Below are 21942 nucleotides of genomic sequence, written 5' to 3' on the forward strand. Positions count from 1 at the left end.
CGATGACAATGATAACAACCCTATTATCTCTAAAGCTTTACCGCCATCACAAAATTGCTGACTTCGACCCGCACCTCGACAGAACCAAAAGGGTTGCTGCTCACCAGAGTCCGACAAATGAGCTCCAGAGTTAATTACCCTCGCTCCCCTGTTTCCAAAATCGCCTAGCGTCTCTCCAAACTTCGTCGGAGAATCACAGTATGCTTTGATTCAATTTGTTCAACCCAGGGTATCACAATGGCAACACGGGAGGTGCGGGGCTGGCATTTAAGCCGCATCCCACTCGCACTGGGCGTCGACTGCATCTTCTCTGGCGCCTACTTCCCAGCTGATTAGAACCTTTCATCTTTCATCAAGGTCCGAAAAACAGATTCGCACGATGGCGCCCGCCGCCATCAGCAATGTGGTTGAACCAGGATATGTCCCTTCAGTTGTCTCCTACGAGAAGTTGCGTCCTTACCTTCAGCCTAATGTGCTTAGCAACAATGGCAAAGTCGGCATTACCGGCCATGGCAGCGAGGTCTTGCGCTGGGTTCTAACTAATGAAGATCGAGAAGAAATCGACAGAGCAATTCAGCACTTCAAAGGCTTGTGTCTCATCTGATATTGTGTGCCGCGAATTGACATTTTCCAGCCTTGCGCCGTTCCGCGGACTGTATCGATGCCAGCTCTTTTCCTCTGCCTACCCTTGGTCCGAAACTACGCGAATTGTCACGTCGCTTGGAGGACGAGCAAGACTACTGCTTGTTGTTGGGCTTCAAGGCCGATGAATACAGCACGGCTGACAATATCATGATACAAGCTGGTGTTTGCTCCTATGTGGGCAACAAGCGTGGAATGGCAGGAGGCGAGGGCGGCGATAAGAATGTCGTGCATCATATCACTCCTTTGCCGGCGTCTTTTGCCTCCACCGTCACTAACAAATACCATGGGCCCCCGAACACGACCATGGCAATGCCGTTCCACACCGACGCTGGCCAGATTGTCTCGCTCTACACTATCGTTGGCAGCAAATCAGGGGGAAGGACTTACTTGGCCAGCACTTCCCGCATCGTGGAGGAGATGGCCAAACACTGTCCTGACCTCATCCCTGTACTCGTCAGACCATGGAGCATCATACCAACCATTCCTGGTGCTGAATGTGGGAGTGAACGCCCACTCCTGTTCTACGATCCAAAGGGAAAGCCGATCATTTCATGCTCTCGAGCACGCATCACGGGAACCCCGTCGCAGCCTCGGCCCCGATCGCTGCCGCCGCTTAGTGAAGAACAGATGCTTGCCCTCGATGCACTCCATTATTTCGGCCAGGCCGTGGCCACTCCTTTTGACCTTGAAACAGGGCACATGTTGTTTTTCAACAACATGCGCACCATGCATGCGCGGGACAAGATATTCATGACCAAGTGGGCGGGTGGACGACGAGACAAGCAACGCCACTTGACACGCCTGATTCTTCGCGACGAAACGAGGCCATGGTATGTGCCTGAGGGCTTGAGGGCGGAAATGAGTGCTATCTATGACCACGAGCCAGAGGATGAGGAATTTCAGATGACGAAATCGCTATTCAGCTGGGAGGCGTCTCATTGAAACGATGTCCATGCTTTCGTACTTTTTACGACATGATGATCAATAACACGAATGAATGTATTTATGGTCTTTCTCTCCTCCGGGCCTTATTATCAATCTCCCTATCTTTGTAAATATACCTCGGCAGATCATTGTTTAGATGTGACTACAGCGTATGACGAGCCGCTCCTCTTTCCCGCGTCCCGTCCCGAAACGATACATGTAGGTCAGTCAGCCTTAATCCAGCTTCGTCCGAAGTCGCAGATAATTGAATTTGACGACAACCACCCCCTCCACACCCCGAACCCGAAACCTCGTGGCCATAGTTTACGTGCTGTATCGATATGCTACGAACCACATCACGCAGTTCTTGAGCGTATGCTCCCACTCCGATGATGGCTACTATCCACCCGTACCTGTCACCCATATTTTCTCAACCGGGGCATGCGGATGATCCAGCCTGCTCAGCACGCTTTCAGCCCTCCGGCGGACTGTCCTCTCTCAAGCCTCTCCGCACAGACTCCCCCAACACCATATTGATGTACTACGGAAGCTTTAACCCCCCTCACATCGGCCACCTGCATCTCCTCGAGACGGTGCTCGCGTACACGACGGACTTACACGTGGTGGGAACGATCGTGTGGCCCGTCCCAGACCATCGTTTGCGCAACAAGCATCCCGAGGAGCGAGGAAGCAGCCAGGACGGGCCATGGTTTTCGCAATCCCAGCGCGCTCAACTCTGGCGGGGCGATCCGCGTCTGCCTCCGGGGGTCTACGTGGTCGAATCGGACATGCTCGACGATTGCGCCCGGTCGGATCCGGGCGTGGTATTCGACTGGATCGTCGAGGCCGCGGGCTACGATGGGTACGCGGTTCAGTGGGTGGATGTGATGGGGGTGGATCGGTACGACGATCGAGGCTCGGGGAAAGACGTATTCAAGAGTACGGGGAGGAGTTTCATCGTCAGTGATACTCGAGGGACGAAGCACCGGGATTTCGCCCAGGCACGGACACTACAGCCAGCCGTAGGATGTACACCATGGCAGCAAATCCAGCTTCCTTCTTCGGAGGGGAAAATTGGCAGGGAAGACTCCCAAACACTGGAAGGGCCGGCTCTACAGGACGGTCAAACGACACCCATAGCTACAGTGTGGCAATGTCAGTTGATGGCAAGGCCAACTTGTCAAGCCCGTTTCATCGCCATGGAAGGACAGATTCGCCCAGGCACCTCGTCGACTGAGATTCGACGAATGCTGAGGGAAGGTCCACTGCCACAGGTTTCGGACACTTCGAGTCCGCGCCTGCTGAAAGACTTGGTCCTCTCCCCCGATCTTCTTCTGGAGAAGATGGTTTGAAGGAACAGACTGAGCAGCAGAACAGACTAAGCATTCTTCTTCGCTTGGGCCTCGAGAGGGTCAAACAAGCACACTTGCCTTTTCTGCTAAGCACCCTGCTAAAAGCCTTCGCCATTCAAACCCCGCCAATGAAGAGGGAATGAATGACAAGTGCAGTCTGCATCTCACTTAATCTTTCTGTCATCATTCTCCCTTGGCCAGCCGTTGTGGGACAGACAGGATTGCGATTTGTACCCTTTGGGAAAAGGATTTCTCCAAGCTAATTAGGGGTGGTAATTGTGTACCTGAAACAACGCATGGGCTTCCGATGAGGAGACAACTGAGAAGGTCAATTTATCGCAGATACCATGTCAAGATTCAATTGCTGGCGAGCAGTCGTGCATAATTGACTTTGGCATAATTGCCAGTAAGGCAATGTAGGGCCTTACCTTATCCTGTCATGCGTACTACCCTTGACACGGGCGTTGACGATGCTCTTCTTCCCCGGGTCCTTGGGGAAATCAGATCACATCACGACATCATAATTGGTTGTGTGGGATCTAAGAAGTTTAAGAAATGCCTCCGGACCGCAAATTCGCTTAATGCTCGGTAGAAAGTACATAGAAATCAACCACACCAAATTTGTATGGGAATCAATTCTTCATATGTAGCATCGATCTATCTCCTCGCGTCATCCTCGACCTCCTGCAGCTTGTTTTGTATAGCCAACCCTGTATTGTTTATTTTGGCTTAGCTAGGAAGTCTTGTTACCTCGATTCCACTAGCCTGGCAGTCTGTCTACGGACTCGCTTGCCTCTGCCGCTGTCACTGCCACTGCCAATAGTGGGAGGCGCCATCGATGACGGAGGGCTCTTTGTAGTATTTTCTATGGCCATTAGAAGTTACTCATGCTCTTGTAGGGTCTCTGTTATATATTATAACTGTAATCGCTCTTGATTCTGCTCTTGATTGCGACCATTGGATAGCCTATTAGAGCGTTCTTAAGAGGCGAATGCTAGCCAACTACCGAGTAGATCCTGCTAAGCATCATTAAGCGACCTTGTGGTCGTTCGAACTTGCGGTCGAACTTGCGAATCCGGAGGCATTCCCCGAAGTTCAACGGGGTGAATGATCTGACCAATAAAATCACGAGGGTTTGGCTTGGCGCCGAGCCCTCAAAGCGAACTGACCGAGACGTCTCTTCTAACGCTATTGATCATCCTTACTGTGAGATACCTCCTATAGCTACCGTCCAGCAGCTGAACCGTTGCCTGTCCCGCGATATTTAACGGCGGCCCCTAAGGAGCCTTCACAACGTCGTTCTCCCATACTGGTGGCTGGACTTAGACCACTTGAACATGATCGAAGACGACGAGTACAGAGCTTCTTCCCAGTATCGATATTGGTCATACACAGAGGAAAGGCTTGCACAAATCCGCCAGAAGACTAATCGGCTTGCATCTGAGCGTGTCAAGGCCGCAATTCGAAAGACCCAGATTACAATATCAGGCTCAAGCGAAAACAGCGGAAATACAGCTGATACCCCTCCTGATGTCCCGACGCTTACCGCCGAGGAGGAGTTAAAGATTGTCGAATGGGGTTGTACCAAGATCGTCGATATGGGTGAGGCCATGAACCCGAGAATTCCTTCCAGTATTGTGGTATGTATTTAGTTATGGCTCCGCGTTTGGTGCTTCTCTTCCCCCTTGGGGCATATTCTTGTTACGATATACTTACGTTGCACCACCATAGGCTACCGCAATTCAATACCTCCGCCGCTTTTATCTCACACATTCACCCATGATATATCATCCCAAACCGATCATGGTTTGTGCTTTATATCTAGCTACAAAAGCTGATCACTTTTACATCTCGCTTTCCAAGTTCGTTTCGGAACTTGAGAAGGTCACTGAACAAGATGTGAAGGCACCTGAATTCCTTCTTCTGCAGGGTCTGAAATTTACACTCGATGTGCGCCATCCTATGAAAGGCCTTGCAGGTGGCCATGCTGAGATGCTAGCTATGGTACAGGAAGGTCAGCTCGGCAGCAACAGTCCGAAAGCGACGAGTTTCGCAAGAAGAGTAGATTCCGCAGCCGATCAAGCAAAGGGGATCCTGACCAGAGCCGCTCAGATGACAGACGCATATTTCCTCTATACGCCCAGCCAAATCTGGCTGGGTGCTATGATGGTGGCTGATAGTGAGCTGACGGAAGTGTATCTGGAACATAAACTCGGCAACCTACCTTTTGACGAAGCGACCGCGACGTTCAAACAAAGAGTTTTGACCACGATTGTGGCATGCGCGAAACTGCTTAGTTCCTATCGCTCGCCAGAAGACTCAACGCGACGGAAAGAGCTGACACGAATCCGCAAGAAACTAACCGTGTGTCAAGATCCAGAGAAGGTGGATATTGATGCCGTCAGTAGGGGAAGGGCGAAATTGTCAGAAAAGAGGGATGGGCACGGAAGTGACGCAGAGAAGGCGCTCAAGAAGCGTAAGCTTGAACGAGAGAAGCTAGAGAAAGATGGGGAAGTCTTTGGCCCTGAGCTGAGAAGCATTTCCGGTTGAAAGTGTTTGGGTATGAAAAACTTGATGCAGTCATGGTAGGATCACATGAGTTCCTTGGAAGTCAATATTCAATATGTTCGAAAAGGGTGCCCGCAACCTATCAGTGACCGTTGCGACGCAATGTCGACCCTTATGCTAGTTTCCTGTGTCAACAGGACTCTGGGGGCGGCATAGCCGGCAAGAAGCAGAGCTGTTAGGCTTTTCCCGGTTGATGGATCAGTTTTACGTTGTCCGCTTTGACAAACCGGAGTTACGGAACACGACAGAGACTTCTTTTGGTCTTGTACATCCTGTGGTGATCTACCTACTATGAGGCAGCTGTCTTTGCAGCGCTCGCATAACGAGAGACGGACACACTTTCTGTCTTCCGTCGCATACTTTAAATCTCATAGCTCTTTCAATGTGCCGGTCACTGTATCTCGGCCGTCGTTGTTGTACTTCCATATTTCCCTCTGGCACAACAACGATATCTCAAAAACATGCACCAAGCCATGCAAAGTCGGCTACCTCACACCCGAAGCAGAATGAATCCTGACATTGAATGTCATTGGTACATAGAATTTGATTGCATGGAACACGCTTCCCAAGATCGCCGCCCGATGCAGAATGCCTGCGCTCATTCCGCCTCGTCGGCTTCTCGACTTCTGGCAGTGACCCAGGCTTGAACGCTGGTAGCAGTCCCGGCGCAGGGTTTGTAAGCTGCTCTTCATCAACGACGTCGCGACCGTCAACCCCTTCGAAAACTTCACGGAGATGTGGGCGTCTTTCTTCGTTGGTACGATCAATGTACGCCGTGATCTGGTCGGGGGTCAGTGGTTGATAAGCCACGACTTTCAGGTCTCCATCAAAGGATCTCAGGACGCCGTCATCGCCCAGATGAATAAACCCCTTGCCAGATTCATCTCTGGGAAGACCGCGCATTATGGCAAGTATTTCCGAAGTTTCCTGGGCAGCGACGTTAGTGGATGTGAGGTAAATGTAACCCAATTTTAGGAAACGCGATGAGGAACATACGGCCGCAGCGAGAGGTGCAGGGAACAGCACAATCCCCAGCCAGAGGAGGTCTTGTAACTTCATTGAAGCGTTGTATGCTGTGGTGTCTTCTGGGGCTTCAGAGGATGGAGTTGAGCATTTCCAGGCCAGAGAGTATTATTGACACCGAACAGGGGTTTAAATAGACAACTCCTTTCGTGGACACATCCTTGTGGCCCCATTCTCTCTTCATGCCTTGATATTCAAACGGTGTAGAATGCACTCCAGTGTAACCTCTCGTGCTATTCCAGCCAATGTTAGCAAGGTTTTGTCACAAAATGCAACGCTGCTACGGCCCTCGCCTGCAGATGATCCAGGTATATGATGTTGCTTGTACCCCTCTTCATTCGAACGCACCTCCAAGCGAGCGAGTCTCTCATCAGTAGGCCAAAGTATCAACTTCACCTCTGCTGCAGCACACGAGATGTGCGACGAGTTAGGTTGACAGAGAAGTCCATGAAACTGGTTTTGTGGAGCCAGTGATGCATAGGCGATTACCCTCCCGCAGAGAGCATGGTTGGAATTCTCCTTGACTCGATTCTCCAACCGCTTCCCAGACGCGAAGTGCTGGTGGACACGAATAGCGTCGTGTGCGGATTCGTTCGCAGAGCCGGGGAGGAGTCTCTGTGCCGGCCGAGGAAGCCGAGCTGCTCCAAAATGCAATTCCTCCCCCCGGTTTCGCCGATAGTTCTGAGCATCTTGCCCGAACTTATGATGACCACAGGGGGGTCCTGGTTCCAATCTCCTGTTGCCGCACGACCCACATCTCGCTTCACTGCACGGAGCAATACGTCGGCATGCCACCCGACACGCCAGGAGGCCTTCGACGCCGGATAAAGCAGTGTCTCCAGAATATAAGGGGGATATCATGGCCGAAGGACCAAGGGAATGTCATTGATGGCGGCGAGCTCTCTGCTCTAGCTTCATAGTGATTAGATTCTACCGCTGTATCGTCGCTAGGCACCACATTTTCCCGCGACCTTGTACAAAACAACTGCCGACACGACTAACGACGCAATCCCGAAGAGCTAGGTCGTAGGACTCAATAGGGGGAAGATTTAATCAACCAGTACAACACTCCCTCAAGCAGCCAATATACCGGTTCACATCGAGCCTAAAAAATTGCAGTCCGTGATTCGATAAGCGCGCTCGCCATTCGCTTCGAGCCTTCCCCACCCCCTCAAATTCTCGCGTATTAGGTGAGTGGCTGCCGACGATCTTTCCCTCCGTTGGCGGTGAGCCTGGCAACGCTCAAGAACTCCTGCTGCGAGTTCCAATAATGTACAAGAACGACTCTTAGCTTCATGGACACGGGTTGTAAGCAAACCCCCTTATTCGTCAGACTGCCACAGGCTGGACTCGATTTTGACAAGCAGCACTTCAGACGCAGAGTGATCGACATGTCTCACTTCCTCCTAGTTGTCTTCAGTCACAGAAGCTAGCAGAAGGACCGTTTAAGCGACCTGGTACTTGTATGAATTGCGGACTGTTCGGGAGGTTATGAACATCCACTTGATATCGTTTCATTCGTCGTTGGCTCTTGAGCTCTGGACTTCTAGCTGCGCGCACAAGCGGGCATGACAGAATTACTGTGGAAGATTGAACGTTGACGGTTCTCGATGAGCATAACATTAGAGGGAAATGAAATTTTGAAATCGATCTCACTATCTAAGGGTGCGGGGCAATGGCGACTGCCAGCATCGTCTCAGCAAAATGCTATCAAGCCTTCATGGTAGAAGTGATTTGATTCCTAGATGCACCGCACCGGTGCACTTGGTTTGATCGTTTGCGCGTCGATGAACGTGGACTTTCACGTGTTGTCTGGGTTTTGGGCTGCTACAAAGAAGGGACGGTGGCACCATAAGGTTGATTGGAGGGCGGCGACTCTTCCGGGCATCGGCGCGGCCCGGAACGTGGACATTTGAGCTTTATTTTCTGTTACCACATTTGGCACTAGTGCTTCGTAATCTATTTGAAGCTTGCAACATCATTCAAACTTTGATGGAAGTATGAGTATGAATCCGTTACCTTCTGATCTCTGGCTTTTCTATAGAGTCCAACCGAGTATCCCGACCTCAGCTTAGTTTTGGGTCTCCAGATGCTTCTCGAGATATATCGAAGCTTTATCTGGAATGCTAATGCCGGGCGAGATGTCCTTGTTACATCAACTCTACAACGAAAAGCTCGCTACGACTGTTGACTTTTGGTCTGACTGTATAATGGCAAGCATAGCACGCCTCTCACAGAATCTCAACTCGAGGCAATGTTGGTAAACCTAAACTGTACACCCTTCACCGAACTAGTGGTAAAGCTCAGTGCAGTTGTAGTGTAGGAGTTTACGATAAGGCTGCTCATGGCAGGGATCATACACCACTCCATCTTCTCCTTTGTCTCCCAGCACTCAAGGATATAGCCTCCCTCAAGTTACGAGAGGATGGAGCTGAAGCGATTCCTACGTCGCACTTAGGTTACTCTTTGTCGAAACTCTTCTAATTTCAATTGTGGATCATCAAATGAGTGCGCAGATGTCGAAGCTCTTTCGTGATCTTTCGTCTCTCCGACTTGCTCGACAGAGCCATCACGAACGTCTTCGGTGACAAGAATATCTGCGAGTTTGTGTGGAACACCTCTGCGCCGGCGCTAGGCCGCTTTGGTGATTCACGGGTGAAGCATAGGGCGGCATCACCCTCGCGCCCAAAATAGGGTGTGCCTCTTCTTGGCACGCAGTACGGTGGTCCACAAATGGCAGTCACGCTGTCTGGAATCTTCAGACCGACCACGCGTGGGCCACCACATCGAATTCCTGCCTTCGCATGCCCGCCACAACCTCGTCGACTCTCGCTTAATCGCTAATCCCTTTTCACCGTCCTCTGTCTCTTGTACGCCGCTACCAAAATTCCTCAGAAGCTCCAGCGCGATAGCCTGGTAACATGTCTACACTCTTTGGATCATCACCCGCAGCGTCTGCCACCACCAGTACAACCGGAGACCTTTCCAAAGATGTCGCCTTGGTGCAACCGCCAGAAGACAGCACGTCGCATCTCGCATTCTCCCCGCAGGCCGACTTTCTCGCGGTCTCGTCATGGGACAAAAAAGTCCGGATATACCAAGTGAACGAGCAGGGGCAGAGCGAAGGGAAGGCTGCTATGGATTTTGACGCCCCGGTGCTGGGCTGCGCATGGTCAGAGGCGAGTAGTGCCGACGTGAACATATATTTGGGAAGATATCCTGACCATTGATTAGGATGGCCAAAAAGTTGCAGGCTGCGGCGCCGACAAGACAATCCGACTCCTTGACCTGGCATCAGGCAATATGACTCCGCAAACTCTCGTCGCCCACGAGCAGCCCGTTCGAGCGTGTCGCTTCGCGACTATCAATGGCTCATCCATTCTCATCACCGGCTCGTGGGATAAAACCGTCAAATACTGGGATCTGCGGAGTCCAAACCCCGTCGCAACATTACAATGTCAGGAGCGAGTCTACACGATGGATGTCAAGAACAAACTCTTGGTTATTGGTACTGCAGACAGATACATCAACATCGTCGACCTGAACTCCCCCGAGAAATTCTACAAGTCAGTACAGTCTCCGCTGAAGTTTCAGACAAGGGTGGTCAGTTGCTTCACAGATGCCACGGGTTTCGCTGTGGGCAGCATCGAGGGAAGATGTGCAATCCAATATGTGGAAGAAAAAGCCGCCGATAACAACTTCAGCTTCAAATGCCACCGCGACACACCCGCCACCACAGGCCCCAATCGTGATGTCGCCAATGTCTACGCTGTCAATGCCATCTCGTTTCACCCGGTACATGGCACATTCTCCACGGCAGGCAGCGACGGAACTTTCCACTTCTGGGACGGAAATGCGAAACATCGACTCAAGGGATATCCAGCTGTGGGCGCGCCGATTACGGCAACCGCGTTCAATAGGCAGGGAACCGTGTTTGCATATGCAGTGTGCTACGACTGGAGTCAGGGTTATCAAAAGAACACGCCTCAGACACCAAATAAGATTATGTTGCATGGCGTGCAGCCGGAAGAGGTTAAACCGAGACCCGGAGGCAAGAAGAGATGAGATGGATAAATCGGTACGGGGATTTAGCAAGCACGATATCGAAGCCTGGAGAGCTTCGCGAACACCAGATCTGATGGTGCAGAGCAGTTGGACAACAGGCTCGTGCAATCACAAATCAGGTAGCATGACCCTCTCGCAAGTTTGGAAGGATGGATTCAAGTGCATTGAGGCGCCGGCTCAGACTCGTCTAATTCAGCAAACTTCATCCATTACGCGGCGTGCGAGGGGAACAGCCATACGATCAGCGGGATGGTTTCTGCGCCAGGAAAAGGCGAGGAGAAATTTCGAGCACTGTGAAAACATACCTCCACAGCCCCCAGTCTACATGGAACCTCACCCCTCCTCGGACGCATGCTCGTCCTTGAACACGGATGATCAATCAACGCAGGCTTTTCGAGGCTGTATTTGTAGATGTACTAGATGTCCTAGATACCTAGGTAGCACCACGACCCGGAATCAGAACGGTCAAAATGGGCAGCGTGAAGATACCCTACACCAATCAACAACGAATGACCTTCAGAGCCCGCCTGCCCACATTGCTTGCTTACTTGCTTGCTCAGTGACATGTGTCGATCTCTTTCCAAACAAGCAACTCATGCCCGTTCCGTTATCTCACTGAAGCTCCCATAATAAGAGCAGGCAAGCCAGAAAAAGAAGTATTTTCAAGGACATGCAGTACAGTATAATACTTACATACATATATACACACATGGCTGTCCGTCTGTGCCTAGGTACCATATACAGCACCAATGCAGCTAGTTAGTCTATGTAGCTAGCTTTGCTTTGCTTCGCTTTCACTCACACTTACTGGCCAGCCTGAGAATCCCCCCAATTCCAGATGCCATCCAATCCCAATCACGATAATAAGACCAGCTCCCGAAACGAATCTCAATGTAGTTCAGTCACTCAGTCAGTCCGTCAGTGTAATCAATCAAACAGTCGTCCCGTTGTTCGCGGCCTTCCCTTAACAGAGTCCCGATAAATTCCATCCTCGCTATGCTCATGTGTTTTTTTGGTGGTTCATGCATTCCTTTGTTTCTCTGAATTCCCCCTTTCCATGTTCAACAATTTTTTCCTCTTTTCCGACCCATACATGCGTGCCTTTCTTTCCCTGTAAATCCCACCCCATATTGAGTCTGTCCCATACGTACACCTTGCTTCAAGTCCCGTCCTGAAAATGAAGTAGTCGGCGTCCTACCGAGGTCGGACGCGGGAGTTTTGGTTCCCCACCAGTTTTCATTTGCTCAGTTGAGTCATCTTGATGTCCCTTCGCGAGTGAAGGAAAACTCCGTTATTCCCCCACCTCTTTGGTTGTCATGGAACACACTAGACCCCTCTGGCGGGAGGGCTTGCTAGACGATGAGAACTCAGTTCATGTCCATTCCGTCATCCTCGTCTCCCTCTGTCTCGTCTGCCTCGCCACTGGGTCGATGACTCCTACGTCGATATCGCCCACTGATACTCCCACCTGGCATGAACCCGACATCGGCGTCGTCCATCTCATCACCATCAACCACTCTCCCCTCCATCCCAACAACCTCACAAAGCTCCATGAGAGACTGTCGGCTCAGGCTCCTAAACCCCTCGGTACGGACAATCCGTCCAAAATTCGTCATGCAGAAGCGGGCAGCACGCTGTTTCAGCCATTCTTCGTCGGTCCGTCCCGCCCGCTCCCAAATCACGGCGGCGTGCGCGATGTCGATCTCGCGCGAAAGGCGGTTCACGCACAGAAGGCGGAGCTTGGGCATGTCATAGAGGTTTGCCATCACGAGCATGCCCGCGACGTCTGTGAGGTCCCGGCAGTATTCGGGATGAGGGGCAATGCTGTCCGTGTATAGGTAATACAGAAACGCGCGTACAACTGAGTAAGGCTCAGGGATGTGTAAGCGGGAAGTTTGGTATTCAATCATTTTTGAAGCGTAGAGACGTTTAAAGTGTGGCCAACGGGCATGGAGGATCACTTTGTGAACGTGGATTGGGGAGGACACAACGGAGTTCTCAGAGACGAATGCCTGACTGCTAGTCGTGTTCGTGGAGAACCGCAGTTGAGAATCGGCTTCCGAAATATTGTCGTCATCCTCGGCGGGAATGTTGTTCGCCGTAATGATGAAGTCGCTCATACTGCCAGATTCTGGGGGTTGATCAAATATCATGGCGAGATCTGAGCCGAGGCCAGACCCTAAACTGCCAGAGGGAGTTGTATATATTGTCTGCCGTTCGGAGGCCAGGATGCGGTTTTGCTCAGACGCGAAGGGAGAGTCAAGGTTGCCAAGCAAGCCATAGCGTTTGAGGTCGACAGCCAAAACCTCGCTCAATTGGAGCTCTTGATTGGTCCCGGTTGAGTCGTCCCCAGGGGAGCCAAGCAGCCAGACCTTGGTTCCATCCTCGTTGATTGTACAGTAATGCCATTTATAGCCAGGCTGGAAGAGCTCAGGACCTTCAACCAATCTTTGCCACCTCATCGAGTCCAGCTCGAGAGATGACAGGTTGCATTCACTGTGACGAATAGTCGACGACGGCGTGACAAAGTCTAGCAAGGCGCCAGAAGAGCAGACGTGGAAATGTGTCCCGGACGATTGGAGGGGGACATGCGGGCCCGAAACGAATTTCAGCGACGATATGGCCCCGGGGGCGACGGGCTTCTCCCGCCTGGTAGATCGAATGTGGACGCTGCCCGAGTTCGCGGTATATGTATCGACGCGGTCAGCGCGGCTGGGATGCAGCCAGGGATCATGTCTGGCAGAGGAGATGCGACCCATATTAGAGTACTGCCTGCCTGAGCCACTCAAAGCCGGACTTCCTTTGAGATCCAGCCACCAAATCTCTGATGGGCGTTCCATATCAGCTCCCATGCCTCCGAGCACCCATAATCGACCTCCCCATATCCAGGCGGAGTGATCGAATCTTTGCACGAAGCTCCATGTTTTCGACCACGTCCACGTCTTCAAATCCAGGTAGCAGATGTCGTCGAGGATGTAATTGGCTTCTCCGGTCAGCCCCCCAATGACGAAGAGTTTGTCCTCGTACACAACGGCGGCGTGTCTGGCTCTGCCTTTCGGGACGGGACCCTGGACATCGGGTTGGGTCCAGTAATGGTCTTTCAGGTTAAGAATGACCACGTCCGACAAATATTCTCGGTGTTCATTTTCTCCACCATAGACCAGTAATTTGTCGCCTTGGTAAAGGGATGCTGAATGCCCCATCCGCACCCCAGGAATGTCTCCATAATTATCCACTAGCGCCCAGTCTAGCGTTTTCAGATTCAGCCGAAGCACGTGATTGTAGACTTCATCTGTGAACTGGTCGAAGCCGCCGAAAGCGTAGATCTGATCGTTCCCGCAATAGGTGACTGATGCATTGACCAGGCAAGCCGGCTTCTGCCCGGTAGTCTTGGTGATCTTTGGCTTCAGCCCGTTGTTCATGCTGGCGGTGTTCTTGGCCGGGCTAGTAGGCATCAGGTAGGTGTTGGCCGTGGGAGTATTAGCACCAGAACCCAATTGTCGAGAGAGGCTAACAGTCCACAATTGGGTGTCTTCAGCAGCGGGAGAAGTCTGAGGAAGAAATGGTTGTGGTGTCGAAGGTTGGGCCATCATAAGATTGTCTGAAACTTCGGCGTTTACGGGGAAAGGCGTTGGCTTAAACCAGAGGTTTTGGTCAGAACGCTTTGGCCAACGTTATGGAGCAAAAGATGGGGCCTGAAGAAGCCCGCAGGCTCATCCAAGTGGATGAAGCCAGACTTGAATGTCAAGACCTTGCAAATTGTCGAGCTGAGTGGCACGGCCTAGACATGCCAAAGGGGGCTGCAGAAAAGGGAGTGAAGATGAAAAATGATCGGCGAAAGTTTCAGGTTGCAGGAAGTTTGGCGAACGGCGGAAGCGGCTAGGATTAATATTCTTCCGGAGAAGTAGCTCTTGGCGCTGACGTAAGGTGACGCCAGGATGGGCCCCGGTACCACTAGTGCTACAAAGGGCATAGTGGACAGTGGGTCGCCGTTGCCGTGGCAGACATCCCCACCAACATTGGAAAGTACTTCAACTGCGAACTGCTCACAGTTTCAAGACCTCTTCTTTCTCTCTCCTATACCACACTCCCACTCCTCCATCCACTTCCTCCTCCTCTACGCATACATCGTTGCGCGTGCATAGCATACAGTCCATTAGATCACACTTGCATCTGCTAGATTTGGTCGCCCCCCCGACTGCATCGCCTCGCCGTGCCAAACACCGTTCGGTTACCCAATCATCCAACAATATCAGCGAGACACTGAGAGACTTACTAACTTAACAACTACCGACAGCCTTTCTCAGGATCCATTCAGTTGAGCATCTTGAGATAATCACTGAATTGCTGGACCCAGGCACAGATACTTTCTCGACAAGATCTGATTGCTTAATCGACAACCACTACTAACCCCCGAGGTCTTGATTGATTCTCGGTTCAATAGCAGACCCTGATCGAAACATTTGATTGTCCGTTCGATCAACAACATACACATCTAGACATAATGGCAACAGCCTCAGTGTCAACACCTCTCAAAAGCCATCATGGCCTCTTCTCTACCAAGACCGCAGGTGGCAGAATGCCACTTACCCCATCCCCCAGACAGAGAACGGCAAGCGTTGTCACAAACATGTCGACCGCCTCCTCTCCCTCTACTCCTCTGCGAAAAGAACAGTCCATCCACAAGTCAGATCCAACTTTCTTCTCTCGCTCCATCTCGAGATCTGTGTCCAAGTTTGCCTATGCCAGTTCCCCCAAGTCCAACATCGCCAGGGGACGGCAGTCACCCAAGCAACTCGAGCTGGGTGTCTCAGACTGGACTTTAACAGGCACCGGGCCAAACACAACTGCCACACCGTCAAGAGAAAAGTCAAGGAAAGAGACGGTCCTGAGGTCGAGAGCGGGCAAGACCACGATCAGACTCCCTAACAACACCGCGGACAGATTCATTCCTAATAGAGCTGCAAGTGCGGGCCTGGTAACTGCCGGGTCTGGCAAGCCAGATGAGAACACTCGTCCACGGACTGCTGGCATGGATGGATCCATCGTCCTCGCCAACGCTGCCAGTGCCAGTGCCTTTGAGATCTCTGCCCGAGGTGCGGATGCAGACATCACGACCGCCCTAGAGGGTCTTGGACTCGAGGACGACAACACCACCTCATCTTACACTCGGGCCAATCTCGACTCCAGTGCTTATGAATCATCACTTGCTTCTGCATGTGGCATCTCAACAAGCCAACGAATCCTTGAATTCAAGCCCGCCCCCCCGGAATCATCTAAGCCAATTGACCTCCGGTCACAATACAACCGCCCACTGAAGCCCGCCAATGCCCAGTCAGCCCAGTTCCGTCGCCGTATTCAATCCGCGCCTGAGCGTGTATTGGATGCCCCGGGTTTGGTCGACGACTACTATCTGAACCTGCTGGATTGGAGTTCCGGCAACCAGGTGGCCATTGGCTTGGAGCGCAACGTCTACGTCTGGTCCGCCGACAGCGGCACCGTCAGCTGCCTATTGGAAACTTCCCCCGACACCTATGTCAGCAGTGTCAAATGGTCAGGCGATGGCGCCTATGTCGGCGTGGGTCTCGGTTCCGGGGAAGTCCAGATCTGGGATGTCGAAGAAGGTACTAAGCTCCGGAGCATGTTCGGACATGAAACTCGGGTCGGTGTGATGGGATGGAACAAGCACACCTTATCAACAGGCGCACGAAGTGGGCTCGTCTTCAACCATGACGTCCGGGTCGCTCAACATAAGGTTGCCGAGCTGGTGTCCCACACCTCGGAAGTGTGTGGCCTGGAATGGCGCAGTGATGGCGCGCAGCTGGCCACGGGCGGGAACGACAACTTGGTGTCCATTTGGGACGCCCGCTCATTGGCCGCTCCCAAGTTTGCAAAGAAGAATCACCGCGCTGCAGTCAAAGCCCTGAGCTGGTGCCCTTGGCAATTGAACCTCCTGGCAACTGGTGGCGGGTCGCACGACCGACACATTCACTTCTGGAACACGACCACGGGGGCCCGAGTCAACAGCATCGACACCGGATCACAAGTGACAAGCCTCAAGTGGAGCAATCACTACCGTGAACTGGTGAGCTCCGGCGGCTTCCCAGACAACTCTCTGAGCATCTGGAGCTATCCGACTTTGGTGCGAAATGTGGAGATTCCCGCTCACGAGACTCGAGTGCTTCACAGCTGCCTCAGTCCCGATGGACAGATGCTGGCAACGGCAGGTAAGTTTTTTCCAATGTTGGGACTGGCACGGAAGCGACATAGGCTAACGATCACACAGCGGCTGATGAAAGTTTGAAATTTTGGAAGATCTTTGAGCGGAAAGCGGGCGTCAGTGCGTCAGCGTCCAGGGAGGGCGGCGTCGGCAAAGGCGGCGCGATGGCCAAGCAGATGACCATTCGATAATGCCTGAGAAAAGTGCGCGGCAATACTGGACAATGACTGACGACCGGGATGTTCAACTTCTTCCTTTTGCATGGTGTTGTTTGGGGGCTATGGAAGGATGGCATCAGGAGAGACATGATGCGGCTCTTCCTTTTTGGCGAGGGTGTGTACCAGTAACCTCGTGTGTATGTATGAATGATTCTCGTTAGCTTAGAGTCATCAAACATGGGCTTCCCGTCCCTACAGTTGGCTAGCCTCTAGCTCAGAGATATTACTCCGCACGGTGACTACCCTGTACCTAGCCAGCAAGCTTATGTAGGCTAGTGAGCCTAGATCCTTAGGCCGAAGGGCCACTGGGCTCCCCGTCCAGTGGACCATGCCTGCCTGGGTAGCTACCTTCTCGTTGGCGTGCTCTTTAACTGACAGCTCAAACTCGTATCTCTGGGCCCCCATCCAACCCCTCTCGTTGCCTCTGGTGCCTCTGTGGTGCCTCCATCTTCCACTCGCTCATGCACTTCCCCAGCTTCAACCAGTCAAAGCCCCGGTTCCTGGAGCCCGGGCGCTTACTTGCAGCTGGACAAGTGCTGCGTGTGACATGTGATTGGTATCTGTGGCAGTCGCTCTCTCACTTTCTCCTCCATCTGCCCCGCTCCTCCATCTTTGGCTCTGCCTTTTCCACTCTCGTCTCTTCTCTTTTCCACTTCTTCTCACTTCATCCCCGATTTCGCCGGGTGCCTGTGCCTCCCTGCCTCCCGCACCCTCCTTTCCCTTGTGTCGGCGCTTAACCCTCTCCCTGCGATCCACTTGGCTGTGAACCTTGACCTCTGCGACCCCTCTCGATCGAATCATCGACTGCGCTGCCAGCCTCCACCGGTGATCATTTTCTACGCTTCTGCGTGTGCCATGCACCTCAGTTACATTCTCATCACACTCCAAAAGGCTTCTGCCTCTGCATCGGCCCTGCTGGTGCTGTCGCGTGGCAGACGGCGGGGCTATTGGACTATCACTGGCTGTCCACAGTTCTCGCCTTTCCTCCAACTGGCCCTCCCGGCCCCCTCTAGCTGCTCTCCTGCGCTCCAACCTGCTGGTTCACAAATTCTCCGGCACTCTGGATATGCCGTCCGAGCAAGGTGGATGGATGGACAAAGGCTGTCGAAGTGGACCGTCTGGCTTTGTTGCAGAATCTCGCGTTGACTACGACCCCGGTTCAACATCGCCCATCTTCAGTTCCTCCTACCACTCACAGCTCGCCCTCGACGCGCTGCTCCTTCTGAAACCGCCGGCCTCTCTGTCGTTGACTCTAGCATCACACTCTTTGTACCCCTGGCCCAGCTCACAAGCTAGGCGCGGCGCGAGTCTTGAACTCCAACATCGCTCTCTGTTCCCGACACGCACACACACACCTGGTTTCCTTGTCCGTGTTGTCTCTGCTTCCCACATTTGTGGCATCTTCTAATCCAACAGAGGCATAGCCCGCATCGTGGGCCTAATAATGCATGATTGATCGAATCAGATGCTACCACCTCGATATTCTGATATGCCATACGCCAACACTTAACATCAGGCCTCCACCAAGAGACCAGGTACCTTTTCCGCCCTCTCAACTTTTTGTCCCCCTCCATTGCTTGGGACCCTCTTTCTACATCGACATAGTTTGGACTCTTGGATTTCTTCCAATTACTGTCCAACACGTCCCGTTGCAAAGTGGTATCATAGCTCATTGATTCTGACCCTGTGCTGTGTGCCGTGTTTGCTTATCCATGGTCGGGCGCATTGTGTCTCCTCCTACCACACGTCTCTATACAACCATCTCCCTCGATTCTGAAAATCCCTGTGCCAACCTGCTGTGCCGCACACGCGACCGTTTAGGCGGCCGCAACGGTAGCCGTGCGACGCTTTGCGGCATCTACCAAACACCAGGCGACTCTAGCAGCGCTTGATGGTAGTCTGCCTTGTCCGTCTTCTTTGCCCTCCAAATTCCGCATCATCCTCCGCCACTACACACCTTCCCTCTCGTCCTGCTGGTGCAGATCGACCTCCCAATTGTGGCCGACTGTGCTGCAGGTCGTTGGGGTTAGCAGAAAAAGATGATGGCTGTGAGAGCTCCTCTGGGGTTTAGTCCTTCGACAAATCCGTTGTTCTCCCCATTTTCGCCCTTTCCAGAGCATCCGGATTCGCCTCGACCTCGGGCAGCTGCGAACTCTGGTCTTCCCATGTAGGACTGTCCAATTTCCAAGTGTGGATGAAATGTGTCTGACTTCGGACAGGTCTTCTACTGCCGACAAGAGCAGTTCGACAACTGATAATCAGCTCAAACCTCCGCCCGCGAACTATATTACTTCGCCCCAAGATCCGGTGGCGCCTTCGCCGGTCGCCTCGGACGTGACCAACTTTGAGGACGTGGATGAAGAAGTGGAAGAGGAGGGTACAGAACGAGGCTCGGTAATCGCAGGTCCCGCGGCATTCAATGAGGCACAGAGACCACCGGTCACGTCTCCTCTCCGGGAGGGTCTGCAACACATTGCAACTCCACTGCGGGTATGCTTGATGAATCATCCATCGGATATAGCTGTGGGTTGACGATAGATCTAGGTCGACACAGGTCCTACTCTGGACGAACAGTTCCGTGCAAGACTAGAAGAGGAGAAGGAGCCTCAGTCTGTCATCCATATACCAACAGGCTTTGGCAAGTTTGTATGTCCAATACCGCGGGGAAGTGCGCGTAGATGCTGCCGGCGTTCACTGACATCTGTTCCAGCCGAACCAGGAGGTCTCTCGGTCGTATCCTGAGAAGGAGCAGGTTGGGTCCCAAGAAGCCATTGCAGGACAGTCTCAAACGCAAGAGACCGGAGACATTGAGAGATCAAGGGCGGATTCGACTACTTCTAAAGCTTCAGAAGCTACCATCACCAAACCGCCGGCCCCTAAATCAGGTGTCAAGGTGAGTAGCAAGCGCGCGGTCTGCGGTGTCTCGAGTGCTGACCCGATTCCTTCAGTCCCATGAGGGTCCGATGCCTCCCACGCCGCTACAAACCTCTCTTCCTTCGCTGCCTCTACACGACTGGTCGCGCACTCCGAGAGCACAGACAAGACAGGACCTCAGCTCCCTCAGCCGTCCTGGCTCTAGTCTTGCCAGTGAGGCCAGCCGTTCCTTGCACGCACCAGGTCAAACTGACGCTTTACAGGCATTCTCGAGGGCGATGACACTGACCACCCCAGCACCGATGAGACCGGGGATGAAAGTCAGCTCGGCCAGCGGTTTTTACGTGACGCCGAAGCTGAAATCAACGCCCTCCGCAATGCCTTGTCCGAGTGCTGGACGTTGTGCAACACATTGGCCAGCTTGAGCCACATTCACCGCGAGAGAATCTTCAACTTTTCTGGCCGTGGTGATATGCAGGAACAAGCGTGGAAATCCTGCTGGAAGCTGTGCCAGAACCTGTACGACACCAGAGACAACCATCTGTCCCAAATCTTTTCTCACAACTCGTCGCGACCGACCCTCGACCTCTGTCGCGACTTTTGCCAGGCGCTGTTTGAGGTCCGCGTGCGTGACAATGAGACGGCTGACTCTGTCCTCCGGGTCAGCTTTGAGTTGAACAACCATTTGTTCAACACCCATGATCGCAGTCTCCCTGAGGCTTTCCGGGAAAGGACGTTGGATTTCTACATCACTCTGTGCCATCGACTAATGAAGCAGAAGTCCAAGATGGCTGATGAGACGGATTCCCTCCTTCGTGCGTGTTGGTCTTTGGCGGAGATGTTGTTTAGCCTGAGACAAAACCGACGGGAAGGGAAGAGACCTGACGAAGAGCTTCTCGGCTCCGCTGTCCAAGCATGCTGGGAACTGTGTGACCTGTTCCGGGAGGGCTGGACGCAAATCCGCCCTGAACGAGGAACCCCGCGACCCAGCCAAACAACCTTCACCCAAGCGTTCAATCAAGCCAAACGGTCTGGGTTCGCTCCGTTGGACGAAAACGGCAACCCCAGAGTACTCCCCGAAACACCGACGACGATTTTCGAGGACACAGTTACCACCATCTCACCAGATGAAGCACCTGTTCCGAACATTCTCGTCCTTGGAGCTGAAGAAGCATCCAGGATGTCATCTGCCTCTTCCACCTCCTCCGCCCCTGCGCCGAATCAAAGCAGACAACTGTCACCTAATCCACCTCAGCCGCGTAACACGCATCCTGCAAATGTCGGAGCCCCGTCCGCCGCCAATCACCGATGGTCAACGACCTCATCCGTCCTGTCTCTCCCAGCATCGGCCGCTTCAGAAGGGGGCCCAAATCCCATGTCGGCCACCACAGTGTCAACTGTACGGACGCCAGCCGAGGATCCGACTCTCATCCTTCTCAAGACGTTGTTCGTGAAGGCCGCCCAGGCCACCGGCCGAGGATACACCCGAGCGTCGGCAGATCCTAATCTGAACTCTCTGCCAGACTTCGCCAGGAACTTGCCTGACACCGCGTTCGGTACCCTAACGTGGCAAGTAACGCTGTTGGATAATTATCGGAAGACCATCGCTAATGACAGTACATTTCGCAACCTGGGCGTCGCCGGGACCATTGCCGAGCAGGGACGCATCAATGCCGTTGAACTAGCGCGAGCCGTCCGCGGGATGACAGACTGCGTGTATGGATTTAACTGGCTTCGAGATTTGTACCGTTTTGTGTTCGGATACTATGTCGAGGAGGCGCTCAAGGGAAGCAACTCCCACGCTGGCGCAGCTCGCAGGTCGGGCCGACAAAGCGGTCCTGCCGCGAGCCTTGTTGCTGCTGTCATGAACAACGGCAACAACAGCAACAACAATAACCCCTCAACGTCCGGCGTTGGCACTGGAGCAACGTCTGCGGGAGGAAACACCGGTGCATCGAAGGGTGGCGGCAATGGGAACGGCAATGGACTCATTCACGGGCGGAGGCCAGTGAGTTCGTGAACGAGACGAAACCGGCCATCCCAAAGCACTGGC

At 52.9% G+C, this 21942-nt stretch overlaps 8 protein-coding genes across 8 annotated transcripts; 6 read left to right on the forward strand and 2 right to left on the reverse strand.

Annotated features, from left to right (window-relative positions):
- Positions 1-379: 379 nt before the first annotated feature.
- On the forward strand, positions 380-1587 carry AYL99_00449 (hypothetical protein; the record flags this gene model as incomplete). Its single annotated transcript, XM_018831965.1, has 2 exons — positions 380-593; positions 635-1587. The coding sequence occupies 2 exons, from the start codon at positions 380-382 to the stop codon at positions 1585-1587; spliced, it is 1167 nt and encodes a 388-aa protein (XP_018697844.1).
- Positions 1588-1961: 374 nt separating this feature from the next.
- Positions 1962-2921, forward strand: AYL99_00450 (hypothetical protein; the record flags this gene model as incomplete). Its single annotated transcript, XM_018831966.1, has 1 exon — positions 1962-2921. The coding sequence occupies one exon, from the start codon at positions 1962-1964 to the stop codon at positions 2919-2921; it is 960 nt and encodes a 319-aa protein (XP_018697845.1).
- A 1337-nt stretch (positions 2922-4258) lies between these two features.
- AYL99_00451 (cyclin H) lies at positions 4259-5471 on the forward strand (the record flags this gene model as incomplete). The annotated part of the gene is made up of 2 exons (XM_018831967.1): positions 4259-4561; positions 4653-5471. The coding sequence occupies 2 exons, from the start codon at positions 4259-4261 to the stop codon at positions 5469-5471; spliced, it is 1122 nt and encodes a 373-aa protein (XP_018697846.1).
- A 471-nt stretch (positions 5472-5942) lies between these two features.
- Positions 5943-6548, reverse strand: AYL99_00452 (hypothetical protein; the record flags this gene model as incomplete). Its single annotated transcript, XM_018831968.1, has 2 exons — positions 5943-6416; positions 6486-6548. 2 exons carry the CDS (start codon positions 6546-6548, stop codon positions 5943-5945), a joined length of 537 nt encoding a protein of 178 aa, XP_018697847.1.
- A 2885-nt stretch (positions 6549-9433) lies between these two features.
- AYL99_00453 (hypothetical protein) lies at positions 9434-10577 on the forward strand (the record flags this gene model as incomplete). The annotated part of the gene is made up of 2 exons (XM_018831969.1): positions 9434-9706; positions 9747-10577. 2 exons carry the CDS (start codon positions 9434-9436, stop codon positions 10575-10577), a joined length of 1104 nt encoding a protein of 367 aa, XP_018697848.1.
- Positions 10578-11944: 1367 nt separating this feature from the next.
- Positions 11945-14167, reverse strand: AYL99_00454 (hypothetical protein; the record flags this gene model as incomplete). The annotated part of the gene is made up of 1 exon (XM_018831970.1): positions 11945-14167. One exon carries the CDS (start codon positions 14165-14167, stop codon positions 11945-11947), a length of 2223 nt encoding a protein of 740 aa, XP_018697849.1.
- Positions 14168-15207: 1040 nt separating this feature from the next.
- On the forward strand, positions 15208-16988 carry AYL99_00455 (hypothetical protein; the record flags this gene model as incomplete). Its single annotated transcript, XM_018831971.1, has 2 exons — positions 15208-16804; positions 16864-16988. 2 exons carry the CDS (start codon positions 15208-15210, stop codon positions 16986-16988), a joined length of 1722 nt encoding a protein of 573 aa, XP_018697850.1.
- Positions 16989-19057: 2069 nt separating this feature from the next.
- AYL99_00456 (hypothetical protein) lies at positions 19058-21909 on the forward strand (the record flags this gene model as incomplete). Its single annotated transcript, XM_018831972.1, has 6 exons — positions 19058-19182; positions 19235-19505; positions 19560-19661; positions 19726-19908; positions 19964-20102; positions 20153-21909. The coding sequence occupies 6 exons, from the start codon at positions 19058-19060 to the stop codon at positions 21907-21909; spliced, it is 2577 nt and encodes an 858-aa protein (XP_018697851.1).
- Positions 21910-21942: the final 33 nt, after the last annotated feature.

This window comes from Fonsecaea erecta, assembly GCF_001651985.1.
Source record: "Fonsecaea erecta strain CBS 125763 chromosome Unknown Scaff1, whole genome shotgun sequence".
Classification (NCBI taxonomy): Eukaryota; Fungi; Ascomycota; class Eurotiomycetes; order Chaetothyriales; family Herpotrichiellaceae; genus Fonsecaea; species Fonsecaea erecta.